Source organism: Pelophylax lessonae (assembly GCF_965119305.1).
Source record: "Pelophylax lessonae genome assembly, chromosome: 4".
NCBI lineage: Eukaryota > Metazoa > Chordata > Amphibia > Anura > Ranidae > Pelophylax > Pelophylax lessonae.
The window spans coordinates 271,421,387-271,442,846 of record NC_138771.1 but is presented as its reverse complement, the minus strand read 5'-3'; the positions used below and the strand labels follow the sequence as shown (position 1 = coordinate 271,442,846).

Sequence of the window (21,460 nt, the reverse complement as noted above, 5' to 3'; positions counted from 1 at the left end):
ATCGAATTTATGGCAAGTCAAAAATCCCATTTTCTCTTTTGTTCATTGATGGACCTTGCGCCCAAAAAAAGCATCTGCAGATGCCAACACATCCACTTTATAGAACCTTTGTGAAAGTGTGCACCGACGACCAGGTGGCCGCCTTTGCAAACCTGCGTCACTGACGCCTGATGACGGAAGGCCAAGGAGGCACCAAGTGCCCGAGTAGAGTGCGCCTTGACAGGGAAAGAAGGAACCTGACCCCTGATGAAATAGGCCTGATTAACCGTCTTTCTGATCCATCTGTAAATGGTCACAGAGGAAGCAGACAACCCTTTCCGAGGCCCATCCGCAAGCACAAATAGTGAGTTCATAAAAGACTCCGTAGCTGCCAGGTACCCCCTACTTGCTTGGACCACATTCAAGGCATGCAAGGCAATTTCCCTTGGATGTTTCAGCCTGGGACACAGGGAAGGCAACGCAAGGTCTTCATTAAAATTAAAATCAGAGACAACCTTTGGGAAGAACAGAAGACAGTGGCGAAGAACCACCTTATCTCTGCGATAGCCACCAAAAAAATCTGGTCCTTGATGGTACTCAAGGCCAATTTCTGTTTAACCCCCCATTGAAGCAAGGTCAAGATCCGAGCCACCGAGAAGGAGCGAGGCTGAACCCTCACACAACCCAATGTACGTCTTCCACATACTGTGGTAGAGCTTCCTAAAAGTAGATTTCCTAGCTTTTAACAGCGTAGGAATCACTGACTCAGATAACCCTCTATCCATCAGCACCTGGCATTTAAAAGCCATGCCATCAAGGACAGCAACTGTAAAGCAGGCTGGAAGATTGGTCCTTGGGACTGCAGATCATCCCAAGTAACATCAGCGACTAGCCGTGCCAGATCGGCATACCAAGCCCGGCAAAGCCAGTCTGCAGCCACCAAGATGGCCGGAATACCTACTGCCTTGATCCTGCGTAGAAATCTTGGCTGAAGCTTGAGAGGGGAGGGAAGGCTTAAAATAGACGATACTGACCCCACGGGGGCTACCAGCGTGTCTGTGGCGTCCACCTGAGGATCCGGTGACCGAGCCACAAACCTCTGCATCGTACGGTTGAGCCAAGATGCAAACTAATCTACCTCAGGGATGCCCTACTCGAGACAACTGATGAAACCCCTCCAGATAAAGGGACCACTCCCCTTGGTCCAACGCCAGCCGCCTGAGGTAATCCGCCTGCCAGTTTTCCACCCCGGGAATGTATACGGCGGAGAGGGCTGGAACAAACTGTTCTGCCCATCTTAAAATGACAGCTACCTCCAGAGCCGCCAGGACTTTGTGCCCGCTTGGTGATGGACATAAGCCATGGCCGTGGCATTGTCGGATTGAATGCGCACTGGACATCCCTGAAGCCGATCCGTCCAATGGTCCAGTCTGATAGCTCGGAGTTCCAAGACATTGATTGGTAGTCTGGACTCTTTCAGTGTCCAGAGCCCGAGCAGAGTTTCTGCCTTGGACACCTCTCCAGCCAGACAGGCTGGCATTTGTGGGGACCACTGTCCAATAAAAGGGGAGGAAGGATTTGCCCAGCTGAAGCAACGGAGAAAGAAACCACCACATCAGGGACTCCCTTTGTTCCCCAGCTCAGCTGGATCCGATTGTCCAGAGACTGTGGAGTCTTGTCCCATTTGGCCAGAATCTCCTTTTGCAGGGACCTTGTATGGAACTGTGCAAACGGAACCACCTTGAAGGTAGACACCATCAGGTCCAGCAACTGCATGCAAGTGTGGAGGGATGACCATCGGCTGGAGAGCAGGGGACGAAGCACAGCCTGCAATTTTTGGAGTTTATACAGAGGAAGGCGCACTCTGGCTAAGGCCAAGTCCAGACTTAGACCCAGATAAAGCAGCTTTGTGTGGCCGAACCATAGCAGTCTTCTGAAAATGCAGAATCCAGCCAAACTCCCCCTGAGTTTGAATGGTGATTTCAAGGTTTTCCACCTGAGCAGTAGGGGACTCCACTCGCAGAAGGAGGTCGCCCAAGTAGCCCAGTACCGCGATCCCCCATTGGTGTAACAATGCTAGCACCGGGGCCAACACCTTTGTAAAGACCCGAGGAAAAGAGGCGAGACCAAGGAGTAATGCCACAAACTGATAATGCTCCTCTCCCATGGCAAAGCAGAGGAAGCGCTGGTGACCGGCACATATTGGAATGTGAAGGTAAGCATCCTTGATGTGATCGAGGCAAGAAAATCCCCCTGCTGCAGGGATGCCACCACTGTGCAAATGGATTCCATCCTGAACTTCTACACCCACACAAAGCAGTTCAGCGCCTTGAGATCCAGGATGGGACGCACCTTGCCTTCCTTCATGGGAACTGTAAACAGGTTTGACTATAAAAAAAAAAAAAAAACACCTGAAAAAAGTTCCGCAGTCAGAACCGGGACAAACACCCCTTGAAGCAGCAGGTCTGTACTGCCCCAAACAGACCTTGTAAACGGTCCAGGGACAGGTGCAAGTTGGAAGGAAGGAACCTTGCCAGGGGACAAGAGTAAAACTCGATCTTGTAGCCAGATCGAATTACTACATGGACCCACTTGTCACAGGACCAGAAACCAATGAAGACGTCTCCCCACCCTCGATACGGGTGAGGGCGCACCTTCATGCTGAAGGAGCCTTGCCTGCAGGTCTGGAGAAGCCCACTCTTGACTTACCAGACCAGGTTCGTTTGGATCCTCCAGAGGAGGCCCTGAAAGGCTTCGAGCCCTTGTCAGTCGACCCGGAGGGACGAAAAAAAAAAAAAAAAAAGAAAAAACGTATGAGCCGACGAGGGGGACCAACATCTATGACGAGGTTCCTTGCCCTTAGTACTGTGGAAGAAAAGTACTTTTTCCCCCCTGTGAGACCTTTAATGTCATCCAGGGTAGCTCCAAACAGGTGATCCCCTTGAAAGGAGAGATCAGTCAAGGCCTTTTTAGAAGTCTGGTCCGAAGACTAGCATTTAAGCCAAACGACACGCCGAAGGACCACTGCCGAAACAGAGCCGAGCCACTAGAGGAGCCGAATCCAAATGGGCATCACAGATAAACTGCAGCCCCTGGACCAGCTGATTCGCCAGCTTAGCAAAGGCAGGGGGAGCAGTACTCCCCTCCAGGTCACGTGTAAAAGCTTAGCCCACACGGTGAGAGTTTGCAACACCAGGGCAATGGTGAATGACGGCCTCAGTGCCGAACCAGCCAGAGTCTACATATTACAGGACACAGCCTCCACCTTACTGTCAGCCGGATCCTTAAAGGCCGGGGACTCTTCAATCGGGGGATCATGGTTGCCTTGTTCAATCTGGAAACCGGATAATAAGGGACTCCTCATAAAGGTAACACCTAGTAAATCGCTTAGGGACTCCAAAGGGACGCTTTGGTTGTCCCCAATCTTTATCGACAATTCTGTCAAGAAAAAGGAAAGTAAACACCTGTGCCACTTTGGATTGCTTGTGAGTGCCAAAGGTTACCTGCGCCTCCGTCGAAGCTTCAGCTGCATCCTCTATCTTCAAGGTCTCACGCACAGATACAATTAGTGCATCCACTGCAAAGGGACAACTCCCACTGCGCTGGCAGCACTAGTTGCCAGGCACAAAGCATCAAGCGATCCTCAGCAGAGAGGGAGAGAACCCCACCAGATTCACCACCCAGCAGAAACAGACACTTGCAGCCACCATGCATAGAAACACAGGCTACAGCAAAATGGCGGCACCACGAGGCTCCCAGGGACCCAGGAGGGATCCCTAGGCCTCAAGAACGAGCTCAGGCAGGATGGGGGGCCCTGGCAGGATCCCCCACCAGGTACAAACCCCCCGCACAGCTGATCCTCTGGTCCCCGGCGACGTACCACCACCCCCCCCCCCCCGGCCCCCCATCGCCCTGCCCCCACTCCAGGAGGTAAAAAGACCATCTACACAGCCCAAGCATAAGTGGAGGGGGTAGGATGGGGACCAGATGAAAGGGGGGGGGTGCCTGACGGGAAGGAGGGGAACCTGGGGGTCCGACGTCCCAAGGAGGGGCTCACATCAACCGAAAACCCTCCAGGGGGAGACAGATACCCACCATACCAGGAACCAGGCAGGCACCACTCTAGAAAGAACTCCTCACCATCGAAATAGGGGGCTGTTGGAAAGGAGCAACGCTGCGACTCGGGCCGAGACGTGGTCATGTGCGACCTCGCGAGGCATTTAACTCAGAAGCCAGCCCCCGTCCAGTGGGACCTAGCGTTGAGCTGAGGTCTGCACACTCTCCCTGGCCAGACTGGGTTGATCACTGGATTTAGATTATCCAGCCCGTCGCCCAGTCCGGCAGTTCTCACAGGAGTAAAAGTTTCTATCCAAAAAGGAAAAAAATTGCCAGGACCAGAGATCCCAGCAAGGGACTAGGTCCTTACTCCTGACTAGGCAGAAAAAAACCTACACCTAGTACTTGCTAGTACCTATAGCAGGGAGAGGAGTATTCCCCCTGGGACTACCCATAGGCGTAGCCAGATTCTTTTTTTCCTGCCTAGTGTTCTACTCCTATAGGGGGCAGTATAACCCAATGGTTATGAAGATCAGGAGCTTCAACTAGGGATGCACCGAAATTTCGGCCACCGAAATTTTCGGCCGAAAATGAGCCTATCCCATTTCGGCCGAAAATAGGTTAAAAGTGCCGAAATTAATGGCCGCCGTGAGGAAGGAGGAGGGCGCAGCTCAGGTTTGAAAAGTCCCCGATTCTCCCGTCCGTAGGATAGGAGAATCAGTCTTTTCAATTACGGGCCGTGGCTGCAGCCGAGCAGAGCGTCTGTGTCATCTCGTCTATCACACAGCCCAGCAGCGAGCAGTACTCACCCCTCCCAGACACGGACAGGAGAGGAGAAAGGCATGCAGCTCATCCTCCTCCCCCCCTCCCACCCCAGGTTTTCTGTGTCTGGCCGGGGCCGCCCACTCCCCTATCTCGGCGTATGTGCAGGACAGCAGCACTGCATTTACACTTTTCATTACACATAACTGTCCCTATCTCCCTCCCTTGTCTCCCCTATCTGCCCCCCCCCCTCTGTTCTTCCAAGTTCCATTGAGCACTTATGCAACCCATACATTGACTGCTTTTTTTATTTGTTTGATCATTATGCTGAAGAAGAAAAAAAAAAAAAAAAGCAGAGTGAGGGTAAGGAGATTGCATCCTTGGGATGCGGAGGGACGCTGAGGCAGTGGAGGTGTGGGGGGGTTGCTGAGGCAGCTTACATATGGAATTAGTATTATGCAGCATGAGGGGGTTAATATATTGTCACTGCTGGTCACTGATGCATTAGTGACCAACCAGTGGCAGTTAATTAACCCCTTTGTGCTGCATTAGTGCAACCAGTGGTAATTAACACTGATACTGGTTGCACTAATGCAGCACAAAGCGGTTAAATAACTGCCACTGGTTGGTCACTAATGCATCAGTGACCAGCAGTGACAATACATTAACCCCCTCATGCTGCATAATACTAATACCATTGGTAATTAAATGAACCACTTGCCAACCCATCACAGTACATATACTGTGACAGGGTAGCAGCGACAGGTGTATATCGCTGCCTGTTTTTGGTGTATGCCCCTCTTCTATCTGTTAAAATTATTTGGGGGAAAAAGTAATTTTCGGTTTCGGTTTTCGGCCAAGGGCATCCTGCATTTTCGGTTTCGGTCCAAAATTTTCATTTCGGTGCATTCCTAGCTTCAACGGAAGAGAAAACGAGTTTGTCCCTCTGGCTTTTGCATATCCTAAGACACTGACCTGGAACAAGCATAAAGCATATGAAGTCAAAAGACCCAATCCGCCTGCTTGTTTCAGGACACTGACTAAAAGTATTGAAGCCATCGGATAAGTGCAACAGCCAGACCAACAATGGCAGCCTCAACATTTCTCTGCAGGTTTCCTTAAAAAGGGTTATTAAATCCACAGCAATCACTAAACATGTTGATTACTTAACAGAGCATTATAAAACTTCTTTAGGATGATTATTCTGTATCATAACCAACCACATTTAGAGCAGATTAAAGTTTTTCCAAATACCTTATTTGCAGCCTTTATGTACACTGGTCATGTGATGTCCATTCATTTACTCCGCTATGCAGTATGTAGTTCCACTGGCTGACCATAGAAGTGACCGAGGATCCAAACATCCCCGATCCTCTCTATGGTCTAAGAAAGAGGAAGAGACGAGTACTTTGTCACTTCCGACCTCGGTCTAATGTAAACAGGATGTTACTGGTCTGTGAAAAAATTGGATTAAACTGATTTTGGCTTAATCTGATGCTTTTTAGTGGCAGAGGAGAAATCTGGGCTCTAATAGACCCCAGCTCACATAGTAAAAAAAATACCTGTCCCTGCCCATGCTATCACAAGGGATGTCGTTAATCCCTTGTGAAAACAATATAGTTGTTAAAAAATGTAGAGATTATAAAATTATTACAAAAAAAAAAAAAAAAAAGTTAATAAAATACGTAAAACCGTGATTGTGCCACACGTGTGGTATCACCATTAATGTCAGAGCGAGAGCAATAATTCTAGCACCAGACCTGTGTAAATCTAAAGTGGTAACCAGAAAAGGCTTTAAAGTGTTGCCTACATATAACTGAATGTACCACAGTTTGCCGTCGTTCCGTGGGCGTGTTAAATTTTAAAGCGTGGCATGTTTGGTATCCAATTACTCTTCATAACAGCTTTTATATTTTACCAAAATAATAGGTATTTTATTGCGTTTGTGTGCACGAAAAAATAAATTCAAAATTCAAGTGCATTTTTTCCAAAATATTTGTTTGAAAAAAAAAAAAAAAAAAAAACACTGGGAAGATACCGAGTGAAAAAAAATTGCAACACCCATTTTATTCTCCAGGGGACTCTGCTTCAAACAAAATATATAACGTTCAAGGTGTTCCAAGTAGTTTTCGAGCCCAAAAAAAAAGTAGGATTTTTACATGTATGTGAAGAGTGTCATAACTGGCCAGGGTTAACGACACTTAATTGTTGACATATACAAAAACCTCAGATTTTGTTGTGTGTGTGTGTGTGTGTCCTACAAGAAAAAGGGTACCTAACCCTATTGTAGCATAAGATAAAAAAGGTGTCTGGTCTGCACATTAAGGCACCTTCATTAGAGCCCTGATCAGTGAGGTGTGCCAATAAACACTTCACAATGCATCCTGATTAGCACTTGGCAATTTCTGCAGCTCTGTACTGCACCTTCAATGTGATTGGCAGCCCCAACTATGTACAATATACAATTCTGTGATCTGGTAGTGGTTGGGAAACTTCCTGTGCTGCTCAGTGATTCACAGGAAGCCTATTTTTTTTATTTTAATGAATAATGTCACTGTTCACTGTCTGAACACAGCACTGTATACTGAATGTAGCTGGTACTAGAAATGCAGCTGTGGAAAATATATATGGCTTGCCGCATTCCACTGTGTGCAATGTAAAATTGCGTCCCGATGATTGCAATGCAAAAATTAAACTTTTTTTTTTTAACTGTTTGGGGATTTCGGCCAAGTGCATCCTGAATTTTTGGTTTTGGCGCACCACTAGATGATACGGTTTATACAGTGCTGACAGCAGGTGGAGTTAGGCTTTAAGTGCAAAAAAACACCACAGAAATCAGTTTTCTGGAGATTTTGTACTTTTATATGAAGTTAAAGAATGAACAGACTAAGTAACAATACATTTAATACAAAATATCCTAGCATGGATCTCAATCACCAGTGTCACAAACCTGTTCAATGCTGAAGAATCCTGCAGACTGTAATACTTGACACAAAGATTCCACTAGTTTGGTTTTATCAATAGGATCCATTCCCTTATTTACAATTTCATACAAACAGTCACATGCTTCCTCACGGAGAACTTCCACTGACATGTGACCAAGCAGCATGTTAATAAATCTGAGAGATTAGCACAAAAGGAGGTAATCGTAATCAATTAAAAAAAAGAACACAAATGTGAAGTCAAGCATGCAAAATAATGAATGAGGATAAAACTGCAATACAGAAATAAAAGCATGCAGATCTATTAATTATGAGCATGCACTTCCTTGTTTCTCTGTATATCATCAAAATGCATAGTCTAAACATACTTCCACTACTTTTTGATAATGATTTGTGTATTACTTTCTGAACCGAAACAAATATCTGCAGTACTTCTCTATTGTAAATTAGGAGAGGTTTAACGACGAAAAAAAAAAAAAAAAAAAAAAAATCAAGCGCTACATAAGCACCCTTATTATAGTAACTAAACCAAAGTATTACAAGATTACAACATTCCTTTACCCTTTGCACTATGCTATTAATACACCTGTGATATTAAAATGGTAATAAAGCCTAAACATTTTTTTTTACCTTGCGAAGTATGGGATTTTGTTTACATTTTGAAATCCTTACCTAGGTTAATTCATTGGTAGGAGGCGGCGGGGGAGGGGGGAAAGAAAGAAAGAAAGAAAGAAAGAAAGAAAGAAAGAAAGAAAGAAAGAAAGAAAGAAAGAAAGAAAGAAAGAAAGAAAGAGAGATTAAGGAAGGGGAAGAGAGGGGGGGTAAGGAAGTGGAAGAGGGGGGGTAAAGAAGTGGAAGAGGGGGGGTAAAGAAGTGGAAGAGGGGGGGTAAAGAAGTGGAAGAGGGGGGTAAAGAAGTGGAAGAGGGGGGGTAAAGAAGTGGAAAAGGGGGCGGTAAAGAAGTGGAGAAGAGGGGGGGGTAAAGAAGTGGAGAAGAGGGGGGGTAAAGAAGTGGAGAAGAGGGGGGGTAAAGAAGTGGAGAAGAGGGGGGGTAAAGAAGTGGAAGAGGGGGTGTAAAGAAGTGGAAGAGGGGGGGTAAAGAAGTGGAAGAGGGGGGGTAAAGAAGTGGAAGAGGGGGGGTAAAGAAGTGGAAGAGGGGGGGTAAAGAAGTGGAAGGCGCTCAGGCTCTGAGGCTGAGCTGGGTGCCAGTCCAGATATGTGGGCAGATCCTGAGCATAAGTTTGCTATCTTTTGAGTCTGGACTGGCTCTGTGACGTCAACAGGCTTTAGTCCGCACTTTGTTGAAAACGGGTGACAGAGTGCAGAACGATCTGCACTCCTGTGATCCACAGAAGTACAGACAAACAAGCTTTGGCTGTACTTTTCCTTTAATGCATTCCTTGCAGTAAGGTAAAAAATGTTTAACCCCCCCCCCCCCAGTTACCTAAGCCCTCATTTGATCCTGCCCATCTACAGTACTCTCCCCCCTCTCAGTTCTTTTCTCATAGGCTTTGCTGTGGCAGCAGGAGCCTTTGGCTCTCGCTGCTGTTTAAAGCAAGTGATGAGGGAGCAGGGTCAAGCCCTGCTGTCTGTGTCTATAAACGCAGGCAGCATGGCTTGGGAGCAAGTTTGCCCCATAGAAAGAGACTTCCCATGGAGGCACTGGCCAGAGGAGGAGGCAGAAGTGCCAGCGGGGGACCCGAGAAGGAGATTTGGGGCCACGCTGTGCAATACTACTGCCCAGAGTAGGCAAGTATAAACTGTTTTTTTTTTTTTTGGATTTACAAATCACATTAATATGGTCTGTTGTGTGTTTAACTGCAGTTTTTATCTAAAGAACTACATAATCCTAAAACCTGCATTTTTATTCAGAGTTACATTTAACCGTATAATACAAGCAGAAGTTGGTATTTTAAAAGCTTTGGTGGATTTGTTCCACATTTCCCGCTCAGTGTTACAACAAAAACAAACACACTCAAGACAGATGTTTGAAAGGGTTGGGTCTTGCACCTTCCACAGTTAGTATCGCCTCTAGTTTAATACAGGTCATACTTTACTCCAGCCATCAACAGATTTTGGTCAGAAAGGAATATCTAAGGCAAATTGGAAACGCTGTCAACAGTGTCAGCGATAAAACACCAACACCATCTACTAACTGTCCCCCCTTTTTACTTCGTTATTACAGTTTGTACAAAAAAAAGTGTTTGTCACATGTGGGGGGCAAGGGTAAAAACGGTAATTCCTAACATCAATATGTTCTTTCATTTGCCCTACAATCACTGCCAGCCATTTTAACTTTTTCTTTGATTTTAATTATAGGAGTTTTTGGTACAATATTTCACAAGCATAAAAATGATTTACGCATACAAACATATGTATACCTGTCATTTGCAATCAATGTCAGATCTATCCATGAGACATAGGCGCCAATCACTTCAAGGCACTGGCATGTCAGTTCAGAGTTTGTCTGCTGATAAGTCTGTAATATTTGGTACCAGGATTCCACCAGGTTTGGAATACACCGCTCCCGCATGGTGTCCTTCAATAATGTATTTCTACGTGCTTCCTAGAAAGTAAACAGGTGCGGTCATTTACAGAAGAGTTAAACAATCATATCTTCTGCCTATCTAACTGCCTGTTCTTTATTTTTTTTTCAAACTATTTCATTTTTATTCGCTTTCTTTCTACTCTTAACCATTTGCATTTATTTCTAACCCCACCCACTCTCCAATTCAGTTGGCTGTCACAGGTGATCTGCTGACACACAGAATACCGAACTAGCAGGCATGGGCTCCCCCCCGCCCCCACCTTATTTTTTTTGTGTATAGTTAGCCATTTAAAGTTTTGAACAAACAAAACTGACATTTTAGTATTCAACTATGCAGCTATCAAAGTGAAATGTATAAAAGTTTGTGATCTTTTTATTCTATTGCTCCATTTACACAGAAGATTTATCTTTTGATTACCATTATCGAGCTCCAAAAATGTGAACAGTTCTATTTTAAAATACTATATCTAAGAACACATGCTTTAACAATGATTAGGCAATTTTCAAAACGTCAGTCTACAGCAAGCAGGATAACTCATAAAAAGCCTCACCCAAACATACAGGTCTGAACACATGTACATAGGGGCCTGGTGATACCGCTTTACTACATTACAATGCACTTCAAAAAGAAACCCAATCCAGTAGGAGTTCAAAGCACATATTCGTGCATCAATACTTGTTAAAAAGACGGTTTTAAAATCGGCACCTAGAGATTCAGTCATTTCAAAAAGCCTACAGAAAACAGCTGAATTCTGGGCTGTTTTGACAAGCAAAGCTCCAATACTTTCTAGTAGTGTCACAGCTTTCCAGCGTGTCCCAAAACCTCATAACTCTACTAGGCCATCACTACGATAGGCTACCTTACTGGCTGACAGAGGCAGAATTGACAATGTTTCAGGTAAAAGTTACTTCTGCTTGGTAGAAAGCATATATCGGCGTTCTTAGTTGATATTTCCTGCCCTTCATCTCCTATGTACATGTAAGCACATTTTTAGATTTTTAGTCATCAAATAAATATTACTACTATACTATGAGGGGCTTCCCTATCGTTTTATTCATTTATAAAATGGATGCCATGGAGGTTCTTAAAAAAGGCCCAGAGGTACTTTAATGGCATAGAGGCAATACTTGCAAGAGGACCCAGAAAAGAGTTTGGAGGCTATATTCCACTTAAAGTAGAATTATTGGCAAAATTTGTATTTTCAATTTGGATATAGCAAGGGAGTTCTAACCCATCAGTTTTTTTCTCCACTGTCCCATTGCAGAGGATTTTCCTTCACTTCCTGCCCCATAGCCAAACAGGAAGTGAGAGGAAATGCCTGAAAATTAAGGGAATTTCTTGGGGACCTCCAGGTCATATGAACTAGTGCCACCATTGGACAATTTCCCCTCTATTGCTTTTCTAGGGTCAGTGTAAAAATCAAAATTTAACATTTTAGGCCAATTTGTTTTCTGCTACATATTTTTGGTTTAAAAAAAAAAAAATCCCATTAAGCATATTTTGATTGGTTTGCGCAAAAGTTGTCGCGTCTACTAACTACAGTACGGGAAAGATTTGTCATTTTTATTTTTTTTACTAGTAATGGCGGCGATCTGAGATTTTTTGTGGGACTGCGACATTGCGGCAGACAGATCAGACCCCTGACTGACATTTTTTACACTTTTGGGGGTACCAGTGACATTACTACAGTAATCAGTGCTATAAATATGCACGGTTACTGTAATGACAATGGCAGGGAAGGGGTTAACAGTATAGGTGATCAAGGGGGTAAATGTGACCCTAGGGGAGTGATTCTAACTGTAAGGGGGTTGGACTTGTGAAATGATCACAGAGACATGCGATCCTATATAGCAGGATCACATGAGCTCAGGCTGTGACTGTGACTCAGGCCGAAACCAGGTTATACGAGACCTTGCAAGGCATTTAACTCGCAGGCCAGCCCCCGCCCAGTGGGGCAATGACGCGGCCGACCTAGCGTGAAGCTCAGGTCTGCACGCTCTCGCTGGTCAGACTGGGGTGACCACTGGATCTAGATTATCCAGCCCTTCTCCCAGTCCGGCAGTTGATTGTAGATCTCACAGGAAAAAAACAGGAGAACAAATTTCTATCGAAAAGGAAAAAAAATTGCCAGAACCAGAGATCCCAGCAAGGAATTAGGACCTTACTCCTGACTAGGCAGAGAAAAAAAAAAATGAGGCTATAGCAGAGAAGATGTAGTATAACCCCTGGGACTACCCATGGGTGTAGCCAGAATTATTTTCTGTCTAGTGTCCAACTCCCCTCACTCGACTTCCTGCCCAAGACCGGATCGTTTTCGCCGCTACCAACGGCCCTGGTAAGTGGGGCTAACGACTGGAAAAGTGATAAAAGTGATCCCACAGCGAATTGCCACTGGAACCACTTTTGTGTGGAAAAAGGACCGCCGAGCATGTAGGAAAATACCGGGGTTGTGGCAGCCATCCGCTGCCATAACTCCGGTATTTAAATGTCAAAGTAGCGACGTAAATACAGTGGGCAGTCCGGAAGTGGTTAAGGAGAATTGTGTAAAGTGCTTTTTGACCTTGTAATCAAGACGTCAACAAGTTCTGGCGAGTGCGGTGTGTACAACGTGGGTGCGGATGAGGACCATGTTAAGGCTTTTGCTGTCACTTGACAAGACAATTTGTTAATATATGCACTTTATGTTGCATGGGGATTTGATTGCACATTAAAAGTTAGTCATATTATCCAGGCCTCGACAAATCCCGGGCGCCAGGTCGCATTTGCGACTAGAATTAGCGACCTGGCGCCTGGGGTGCCCTGCTTGAGCTGTCCTGTCCCTTTTGCGCCCCCCACCTCCTCTTCGAGTTCACGGACTTCCACGCCGTCCAGAAATTTAGTCCCCGGCTTTTCGGCCTTCTTCTGTGAGATGAGAAGCTAGGGGAACTGGCGCCCTCTTGTGGTGGCCGGGAGTAATGCATGTTCTCAATGCCTTTTCTTCTCCTTCCAAAGAGGAGAAGAGAGGGAAGTTTTTTAAGGCTTCATCTCTCTGTCCAGTTACCTTTGCTTAAAGGTAAGTGGACAGGGAGTGTGGTTATTATTATTAATTTATTTTTTAAATGTAAAAAAAATAATAATTTTTTCTTTTTTTAATTATTAAAAAAAAAAATAAAAAAATGTTTTCTTTTTTTTTCTTCAATTCTTATTAAAAAAAAAAAAATATATATATATATATATATATATATATATATATATATATATATATATATATATATATATATATATATATATATATATATATATATATATAAATATATATACATCTTTTTTTTTTTTCCTCATCGCCGTGCCACAGCCAAAGGCCCCTTTCACACGGGCTGTCTGATCAGGTCCGCCTGTCAGTTTTTCAGGCAGACCTGATCGGACCGTTCAGTCTCCTCTATGGAGCGGTAATCTGCCGCCATCTGACCCTGCCCGCCAAAAACAGACGGATGGTGGTTCTATTTTCTATCCATCCCGTGGATCCGATCAGATGGCATCGGATGGAAAGAGACAGACAGTCTGTTTCCATCCAATTGCGCTATATAGGAGAGTGGGGTTCTAGTCGTATTTATGTGCAAATTTAGTATCAGTTTTATTAAATAAAGCTTGGTTGTTAGTTAAAAAAAAAAAAAAACTGGCTCCTAACTTTTTTAGCTGGCTCCTAGATTTCAGGCAAATTTGTCAAGCCCTGATATTATCCCTTAGGGCAGCAGTCCCCACCCTTTTTAAACCAGGAACCGTTTCATAGCAGCAAATTTTTCCAGGGAGCGGGAGGAGGGGGGCTTGTTTGTGGACAGGTTGGAGGATAAGATATTCACGGAGTCGATCCTCAGCCACCCTTCACACCAAAACTCCCCTTTACAGCACAGTCTTTACTTTATAACAGTGTCCTCAGTTCCCCTTCACATCACAGCCCCCCTTTACAGTGTAGTCCCTTTTAGATCAGAGTGCCCCCCCTTTACATTAATTTAACAGGGACTGCCCTGTAAAAGGGGCACTGATGTAAAGGGGACTGCTCTGTAAAAGGGGCACTGTAATATAAAAAGGACAACTGCACTAATGAAAGTGCCCCTTTACAGTGTAGTCCCCTTTTGATTACAGAGCCCCTCTTTCCTCTTAACAGTTATGGCGAACCTTGGCACCCCAGATGTTTTGGAACTACATTTCCCATGATGCTCAACTACACTGCTGAGTTCATGAGCATCATGGGAAATGTAGTTCCAAAACATCTGGGGTGCCAAGGTTTGCCATCACTGCTCTATAACATCACACATTGCTAATCTCTGCCTCCCCTGCACAAGACGCGTACCTTTAGCAGGGCAGAGGCTTTGCTCAGTCCATGTGTAATTTCCCGACTCATCTGAAGAAGCGTGCGTCACGCACGCGAAACGCGTTGACGTCACGCGCCTCTGCCCGCCTCTCACCCGGAACTCTTGCCGAGTCACTATGAAGACGGTACACAATTCTCACCAATGAGAAAAACGGAATACGGATATCCGGCCAGAGCGGGGAGATTTCGTGGAGACCACGGAATTTGATTTGCTTCATTGACTGGTGAGGTACGGTAGAGTGTAAAAGCGCTTTGGAACACGGAGGTCCGTCCACACACAGGGGATGGAGAGTCAGCAACAGGACACTTCCTTGATTGACCCAACTCAGCAGGACATGGTAAGAGTGTTCCTCACATTCCATTCAGGATACACTTACTAATACACTTGGAACCTGATGGCCATCTGCATTTGAGTTCATTATTGAGATCTGACGACATGCTGTTTGACCTCTCCCCCTTGAAATTTAGATTCATCGGACCCACACCTGCAGCCCTAGCCAACACTCCTGTGCCGCCGGGTCTCCCCTCCCCTATTGCCCCCTTGGGACTTTCAAGAACCGCCCTGGGATGAATGAATTATTTTCTTCAATCTCCTGATAAATCAGGTTTTGATTTGAGGACCAGCAGAGAGTTCTTCTATTAAGTCCATCTTCTGCCCCGCCTATTATCTATGAGGAGGATTTTCACCACAATAAGCTCCCCAAAGCTTCCCAACAGTCATTTATCCACTGTAATAATTGGCTGGATTCTAGATATTTACTTATTATCACTTTAACCAGTGTTACATCTATAGGGACATCAGCAGTGACCCACACCAGGATCACCATTGCTTGTCACTTCTACTGCAGAAACCTAAGTCCAGCTTTATCATTGTTTATATTTTACAGGGGGATCTAGGCAATCGTGGTCTCCTTCCCCCACATGCCGGCATTTCAGCATATACTGAGTCAGTTTTAGCGGGGACTATGGTCCGATTGGATTGAACCCTGCTACTGGCTGAGTTGCATGCTGTCATATCCTTGGGTGTTGAGTGAGTGATGAGGCGCGTGTGTCTTTGTTATTGTTTTTAATGCTGTTTTGTGCAAAACCGTCTGTCTTTTTTGTCTGTTTCCTCATAGGTATCATTGCCCTCCACGATTGGTGGACTATGTACCAGATGTATATCCGTCCATTTTTTCAATAACGTTTTTACATTATCAGATTTGAGCATCCCATTTTTCAGCAACCTTTCTGAGGTGTTACCTCTTTGTTCCCTCACTCCCCATAGTCTGTGTCCCGACTCATCCGCCCACCCGACAATGTGATCCTAACAACACGGCAGAAACTCTCCATTCCGATCTGCAGCTCCTCCCACCCCTTGCCCTGTTGACAGTCTGACAGTCATTTGGGTAGGTTCAGAGAGAGGACACGCGGGCATGACCGCAGAAGTGAGCGGCGAGCAATAGCCCTATGTGAACCACGGTCGCCACTCGCCTCCTGCTGTGCGGCCTGGTCAACAGGCACAGATCCCGTGCAGCATTCTCGCTAATGCACTCTGCCAAGCCCTTACCTCCTCACATACAACACAGGACAAGTAGTCTTGCATCAGACTTTATGATGCCAAGTCCACCCACAACTCAGAGCATCAGGGAAAAGTAGTGAGCACTGGAGCCAGCAATACAGTTCGGTAATACAGCCTCTTCCTTCGCCCCCTAGATTTAACAAGCATTTAAAACTCATGCAGTGCAGAGGAATGCACTGTATGGGTTTTTTTTACATCTCAAAGTTAGGTTTTAATATCCTTTGCAATCTACAGTGACTATAAAAAGTCTACACACCACTGTTAAAATGTCAGGTTTCAGTGATAAAAATAAAAAAATGAGACAAATCATAAATGAAACAAAGATAAAATCATTTCAGAACTTTTTCCACCTTTAATGCAACCTATAAACTGTACAACTCAATTGAAAATCACCACCAAAAGAACACCATACCCACAGTGAAGCATGGGGAAGGAAGCATCAAGCTTTGGGGCTGTTTTTCTTCTGGAACAGGGGCCTGAGTCAACGTAGAGGGAATTATGAACAGTTTCAAATACCAGTCAATATTGGCACAAAACCTTCAGGCTTCTGCTAGAAAGCTGAACATGAAGAGGAACTGCATCTTTCAGCATGACAACGACCCAAAGCATACATCCAAATCAAGGATTGGCTTCACCCGAAGATTAAAGTTTTGGAATGGCCCCAGCAAGAGTTCAGACCTGAATCGGATTCAAAATCTGTGGGGTGATCTGAAGAGGGCTTTGCACAGGAGATTCCCTCGCAATCTGACAGATTTGGAGTGTTTTTGCAAAGAAGAGAGCAAATACTGCAAAGTCAACATGTGCCCAAAAAGACATTGCTGTAATATAAAAAGATGCCTCAACAAAGTATGAGTTTAAGGGTGTGCACACTTATGCAATCATTTTAAAATTTATACTTTCCTCCACCTAAAAGATTTCAGTTTCTTGTTAAGTTGTACAGTTGATAGGTCACATTAAAAAGGTAGAAAAATGATTCAGCTTTGTCTCTTTTACTTCACAGAAACCTGACATTTTAACAGGGGTGTGTAGACTTTTTATATCCATTGTACGTTGTGAAAATATACTCCAGACACTGTGCAAAGTAATAAAAACAAAATAATAAAAGAATGGTGCTCACCTCAGGAGTGTGAATAATGTCCCGGTCCACAACCTCTGCATCAACAGCCATAAGAACTCTAAGGTACAGGTCAACACCACGGGGGTTGAGTCCCACAACAGACAGAATATCAAAAAAAAATTTAGGCCAGGTTGAGAGGTACTCTGTAACAAAGACCAGGGCAAAGACCTGTGCAGCTTTGTTACGTATGAATGTTTTCTCTGGTTGGGAATTGAGCATCTGTAAGGAAAAAAAAGCAGAACATTAATACAAAACCAAGTTTCAAAAGTGTTTTGTTCAATTATTTAAACAATTAATAGCCTGTATATAACCCTTCATCATTGCCAGGCATTTTTGTTGAGATATTTTGACTGACAATTAGTCATAAAACACTAACCAAAATAATCTTTTAAAACAGGTAATTTCTTAAAAAAAAAAAGGATTTTTGACTTAGGCCTCATGCACACAGGGTGTTTTTAAAGCTATTTTAGGAGCCTCAGATTTGTTTTGCAGCTTAAAATGTTACTCTATGGCCTCATGCACACACAGGCTTTTTGGAGCTGCAAGAAGAATAGGCGTTTTTAAGCTGTTAAAAAAAAAAAAAATCCAGGGCCAGTGCGTTCTGGAGCAGCAGCGTTAAGCTGTAAAAAGGCCTGACGCTGTTAAAGGCCGAATACAGCGTTAGGCCACGTCAGAGGTTTTTAAGCTGTAGTAGTTGGATTGGAGGTTGGAAAATAGAGGTCAAAGAAAGGCTGCTAAACGCGAACGCTACTTAACGTGGCTAAAACGTGCATTAACTCCCAATACAGAACCCTTCTAAAAGCAAATTTTTACAGCTGCTTTTTCCTGGCGTCAGGACTGGCTTTGCAGCTCATTTTTTTCTAATGCCCTGTGTGCATGAGGCCTTACAGAAAAATTAATTTCTCTGATGTTCATTGACAGACACAGCTACTGATCTTCTTAACCATTGGGTTATACTGCCCCCTACAGGAGGAGTAGGGCACTAGGCAGAAAAAAAGTCTGGCTACACCTACGTCCCAGGGGATATATTCCCTCTCTCTGCTATAGGTACTCAGTTTTGTTACAAGCAGTGCCAGAAGAATACAACTCCACAGAGAGGTGGGTGCTGTGTCCATCAATGAACATCAAAGAAAAGGATTTTACCGTAAGTAAAATATCCCATTTTCCCTTTCACAGCATGGGTGTACTGGCCGACCCCATTTGCCATCAGTGCAAATGGGATAGGGGTGATCTTATTTATTTATCTCCTCTGCAATGTCCCAAATTACACCGCTACTGGTCGACAGTTATGGGTACTTTTAATAGGGTGTTCCAAAAGCAGATACTCTTTGAGCCCAAATGTGGTCTACTGGGCATCCTAAGCGACAACATTCCTGTGGAACCCACAGGGGTGGCATTTAATCATGTCCCGTCCAGGCTCGGAAGAGGATTCTTCTGCTCTGGAAGTCGTCTGATCCTCCATCACACCAGCTATGGATAACACATATTGGAAACACCCTAATATTTGAACAGTATGTATATAAACATAGGGGATGTCCTGGAAAGCTTGAAAGATTATGGGAACTTTGATACCCCGGGTCTTAGCCCGCGCAAACTTGTACAGATGCGGCTTTTGCAGTGTCCTGGTCGCCCAACAGCCCCATATTGTCTTTAACATGCCTAGTGGCTGGTTTTTTTGATCGGACTAAAAAGGTTATACCCAGTTTTCACTCAATTGCGGGCTGGCAATTGTTGGCAAGGTGCTTTTTTTGTACCTCCTGAGGACAACCTTTTCCCTTTTTATCTCCATGTCAATGCCTAATGTAATGCTGGGGTGAAAAATGTAATTTTCTCGAATGTTTTGTACCGATCTGTAATGCTACCGGACTGTTTGTTTGTACTGAACCTTGTCCTTTTTATAAAGAACCTGTTTGATATATATAAAAAAAAAAAAAAAAAAAAAAAAAAAAAAAAAAAAAAAAAAAAACAGATTCTGGTAGTATGCAGGATGGCAGATAACTGTGCAAGGGAATGTCAATAAGGGGGGGGGGGGCAGAGGAGTGAAGGGAAGGAAGATAAGGGTACAGGGGAGAACCACACAAGCAAGAGCTCAGGAAGGAGGGACCGTCAATTACACTGGGTCACTCCCAAACAGTAGCGATCCTTCAGCTAGGAATGTAAAAGAATCCAGGTAAAACCATGTAGACTTGCATGTCTCGTAATTGTTTTGGGCTGAAAAGATCAGGTCCTCCATTCTGCAGATCTAAAACATTTTACTATTTACCTGAGCTTGAAGCCATGTAATTAGAGTTTCCCTTATCAGTTGCTGCTGCAATGCAGACAGTTCAGAATACCTGTGGAAAACACAAAATTGTACCATAAACTTGAGAACTTCACACCACAACAAAGTTGAGGAACACTACTGCCCAAACAGCACACAGCAGCCAAGTCATTCCCTAGCTCCCACAACAAAATACATCAGTGTCCATTCTTGAAAACAAACAAACGTGAAACTTACTTGAATTTTATTTGGTGTTCCAAAACTTGAAAGCAGAAAAACTTAACATGATCGTCACTGAAATAAAAAAAGTTTCATATATGTTAACGCATTTTCTGCAATCCTATTTAGGATTTAAAAAGTGAACATGTGTCCAGGCTATGGACAACAAAATATTTACATATTCTGAATAAGCAGGTAAAAAGGATGTTTTTGCTCACTGTAAAATCCTTTTATGGAACTTCATCAAGGGGAGAGAGGATCAATAATACCGGGTTATACGGCCACTTTTTCTTTTTTATTAAATTAGAATAAAGTTTAACAACTTTTAACAGTACGACAATGCACATTCGGAAGTATTACATTATACAATACTTTCGCAGAATACAAAGTAGAATAATGTTCTTGTACAAAGACAAAGCAGGTTTATAAAACCAACTCAACCTGAGATGTCATTAGTCGCTATATCTCCCAGTGTATGCATCCCTAGGTATGGTTTAAGAAGACATTCTCATCATATCTCTTCCCCAGTACCGTAAATTAAACTCACTCCAAAAAAGGGACACACACACAGCAGGTTGAGTTCCCACTTTAAGGTAATAGCCTATCAAGAATTAAGTCCAATGGAGCCAAGCCAGCATCCCCAGATCCTAATGAACCAGGTCAGGCTGCCTCTATGCTTATGTATCAAGCGCTCCGATCTCAAAGTTATTCCCATGTTGGCTAACCACATCGCTAAAGTTAGAGAGGTTGGAGAGATCCAATGTTGCAAGATCAGCTTTCGAGCTTGGAACTGTGCTCTGGACACCGCCTTTTTGACATATGTCTGTTATAACCTCATCCAGTATACCCAATAAGCAAGGTTTAGGATCAAGAGACAGTTACTTGAAAAGTATTGTTACTGGTGCTTACTATGCCAGTCCTAAAGCGTTGCAACTTTGGGCACCGCCAAACGAGAAGTATCCGGTCCCCCTTCGCTCCCTTGCATCTCGTACACAATGGGTTTAGGCGGAGTCTAAGAGTAAACAATTTAAGTGGGGTATGATGAATCTGCATTAGTATATATAGTTGGGACAGTCTTTGGGTTACATTTAAAGAACAGCTGTGGACAGATTCCAGGGCACTGATCGCCATCTATAATCACCCACATCCTCAACCCATTTTTACATAGCCATGTTGGGAAAATTTTCCAGGTGCTCTGGCAGCCGCATCGCATAGGACCTGAAGATGAACCCTTCTTTAGTGGATGTGGATTGCTGCATCATTTAGAAAAAAATAAGTGGGAGATAACACCGCCTGCTCTTAGGATGCTTGCGCTTTAATGGAGTGCCGCAATTGAAGGAAGGGGGGGGGGGGGAGTACATTTTGTTTGACAGTCAATATCTGGCTTGCATCTGTGCAACTGGGAGCAACCTGCCATTACTTAAAATGTGACAGAGGTAACACCATATGTTAGCCACGGGGCTGCACACTGCAGCTTTGACAGTTCTGGGTAGGTATTGTTATTCCAGATGGGGCTGTAACTAGTAAATCCCAACACTCTTTGCAATTGTTTTCCTTTGAACCAAATCTTATGTAGTAGCCTATACGTGGGGGTACCTTTTGTTGGACTTTAAGAAGAGCTGGGCCTCAAGGGCTTCTGGGAGAGTCTAAGCTTCTACACAGTGA

At 44.2% G+C, this 21,460-nt stretch overlaps 1 protein-coding gene across 1 annotated transcript in view; it reads right to left on the bottom strand.

Annotated features, from left to right (window-relative positions):
• The window catches only part of XPOT (exportin for tRNA), a 153,321-nt gene that overhangs the window by 102,336 nt on the left and 29,525 nt on the right, over positions 1-21,460 (bottom strand). Inside the window, exons 4-8 of the mRNA XM_082253111.1 lie at positions 19,814-19,870; positions 19,580-19,649; positions 17,317-17,535; positions 10,120-10,304; positions 7,748-7,916 (exon numbers count right to left, since the gene is read on the bottom strand). Of these exons, the coding sequence (XP_082109237.1) occupies positions 7,748-7,916; positions 10,120-10,304; positions 17,317-17,535; positions 19,580-19,649; positions 19,814-19,870 (700 nt within the window). The remainder of the gene's footprint in view (positions 1-7,747; positions 7,917-10,119; positions 10,305-17,316; positions 17,536-19,579; positions 19,650-19,813; positions 19,871-21,460) is intronic.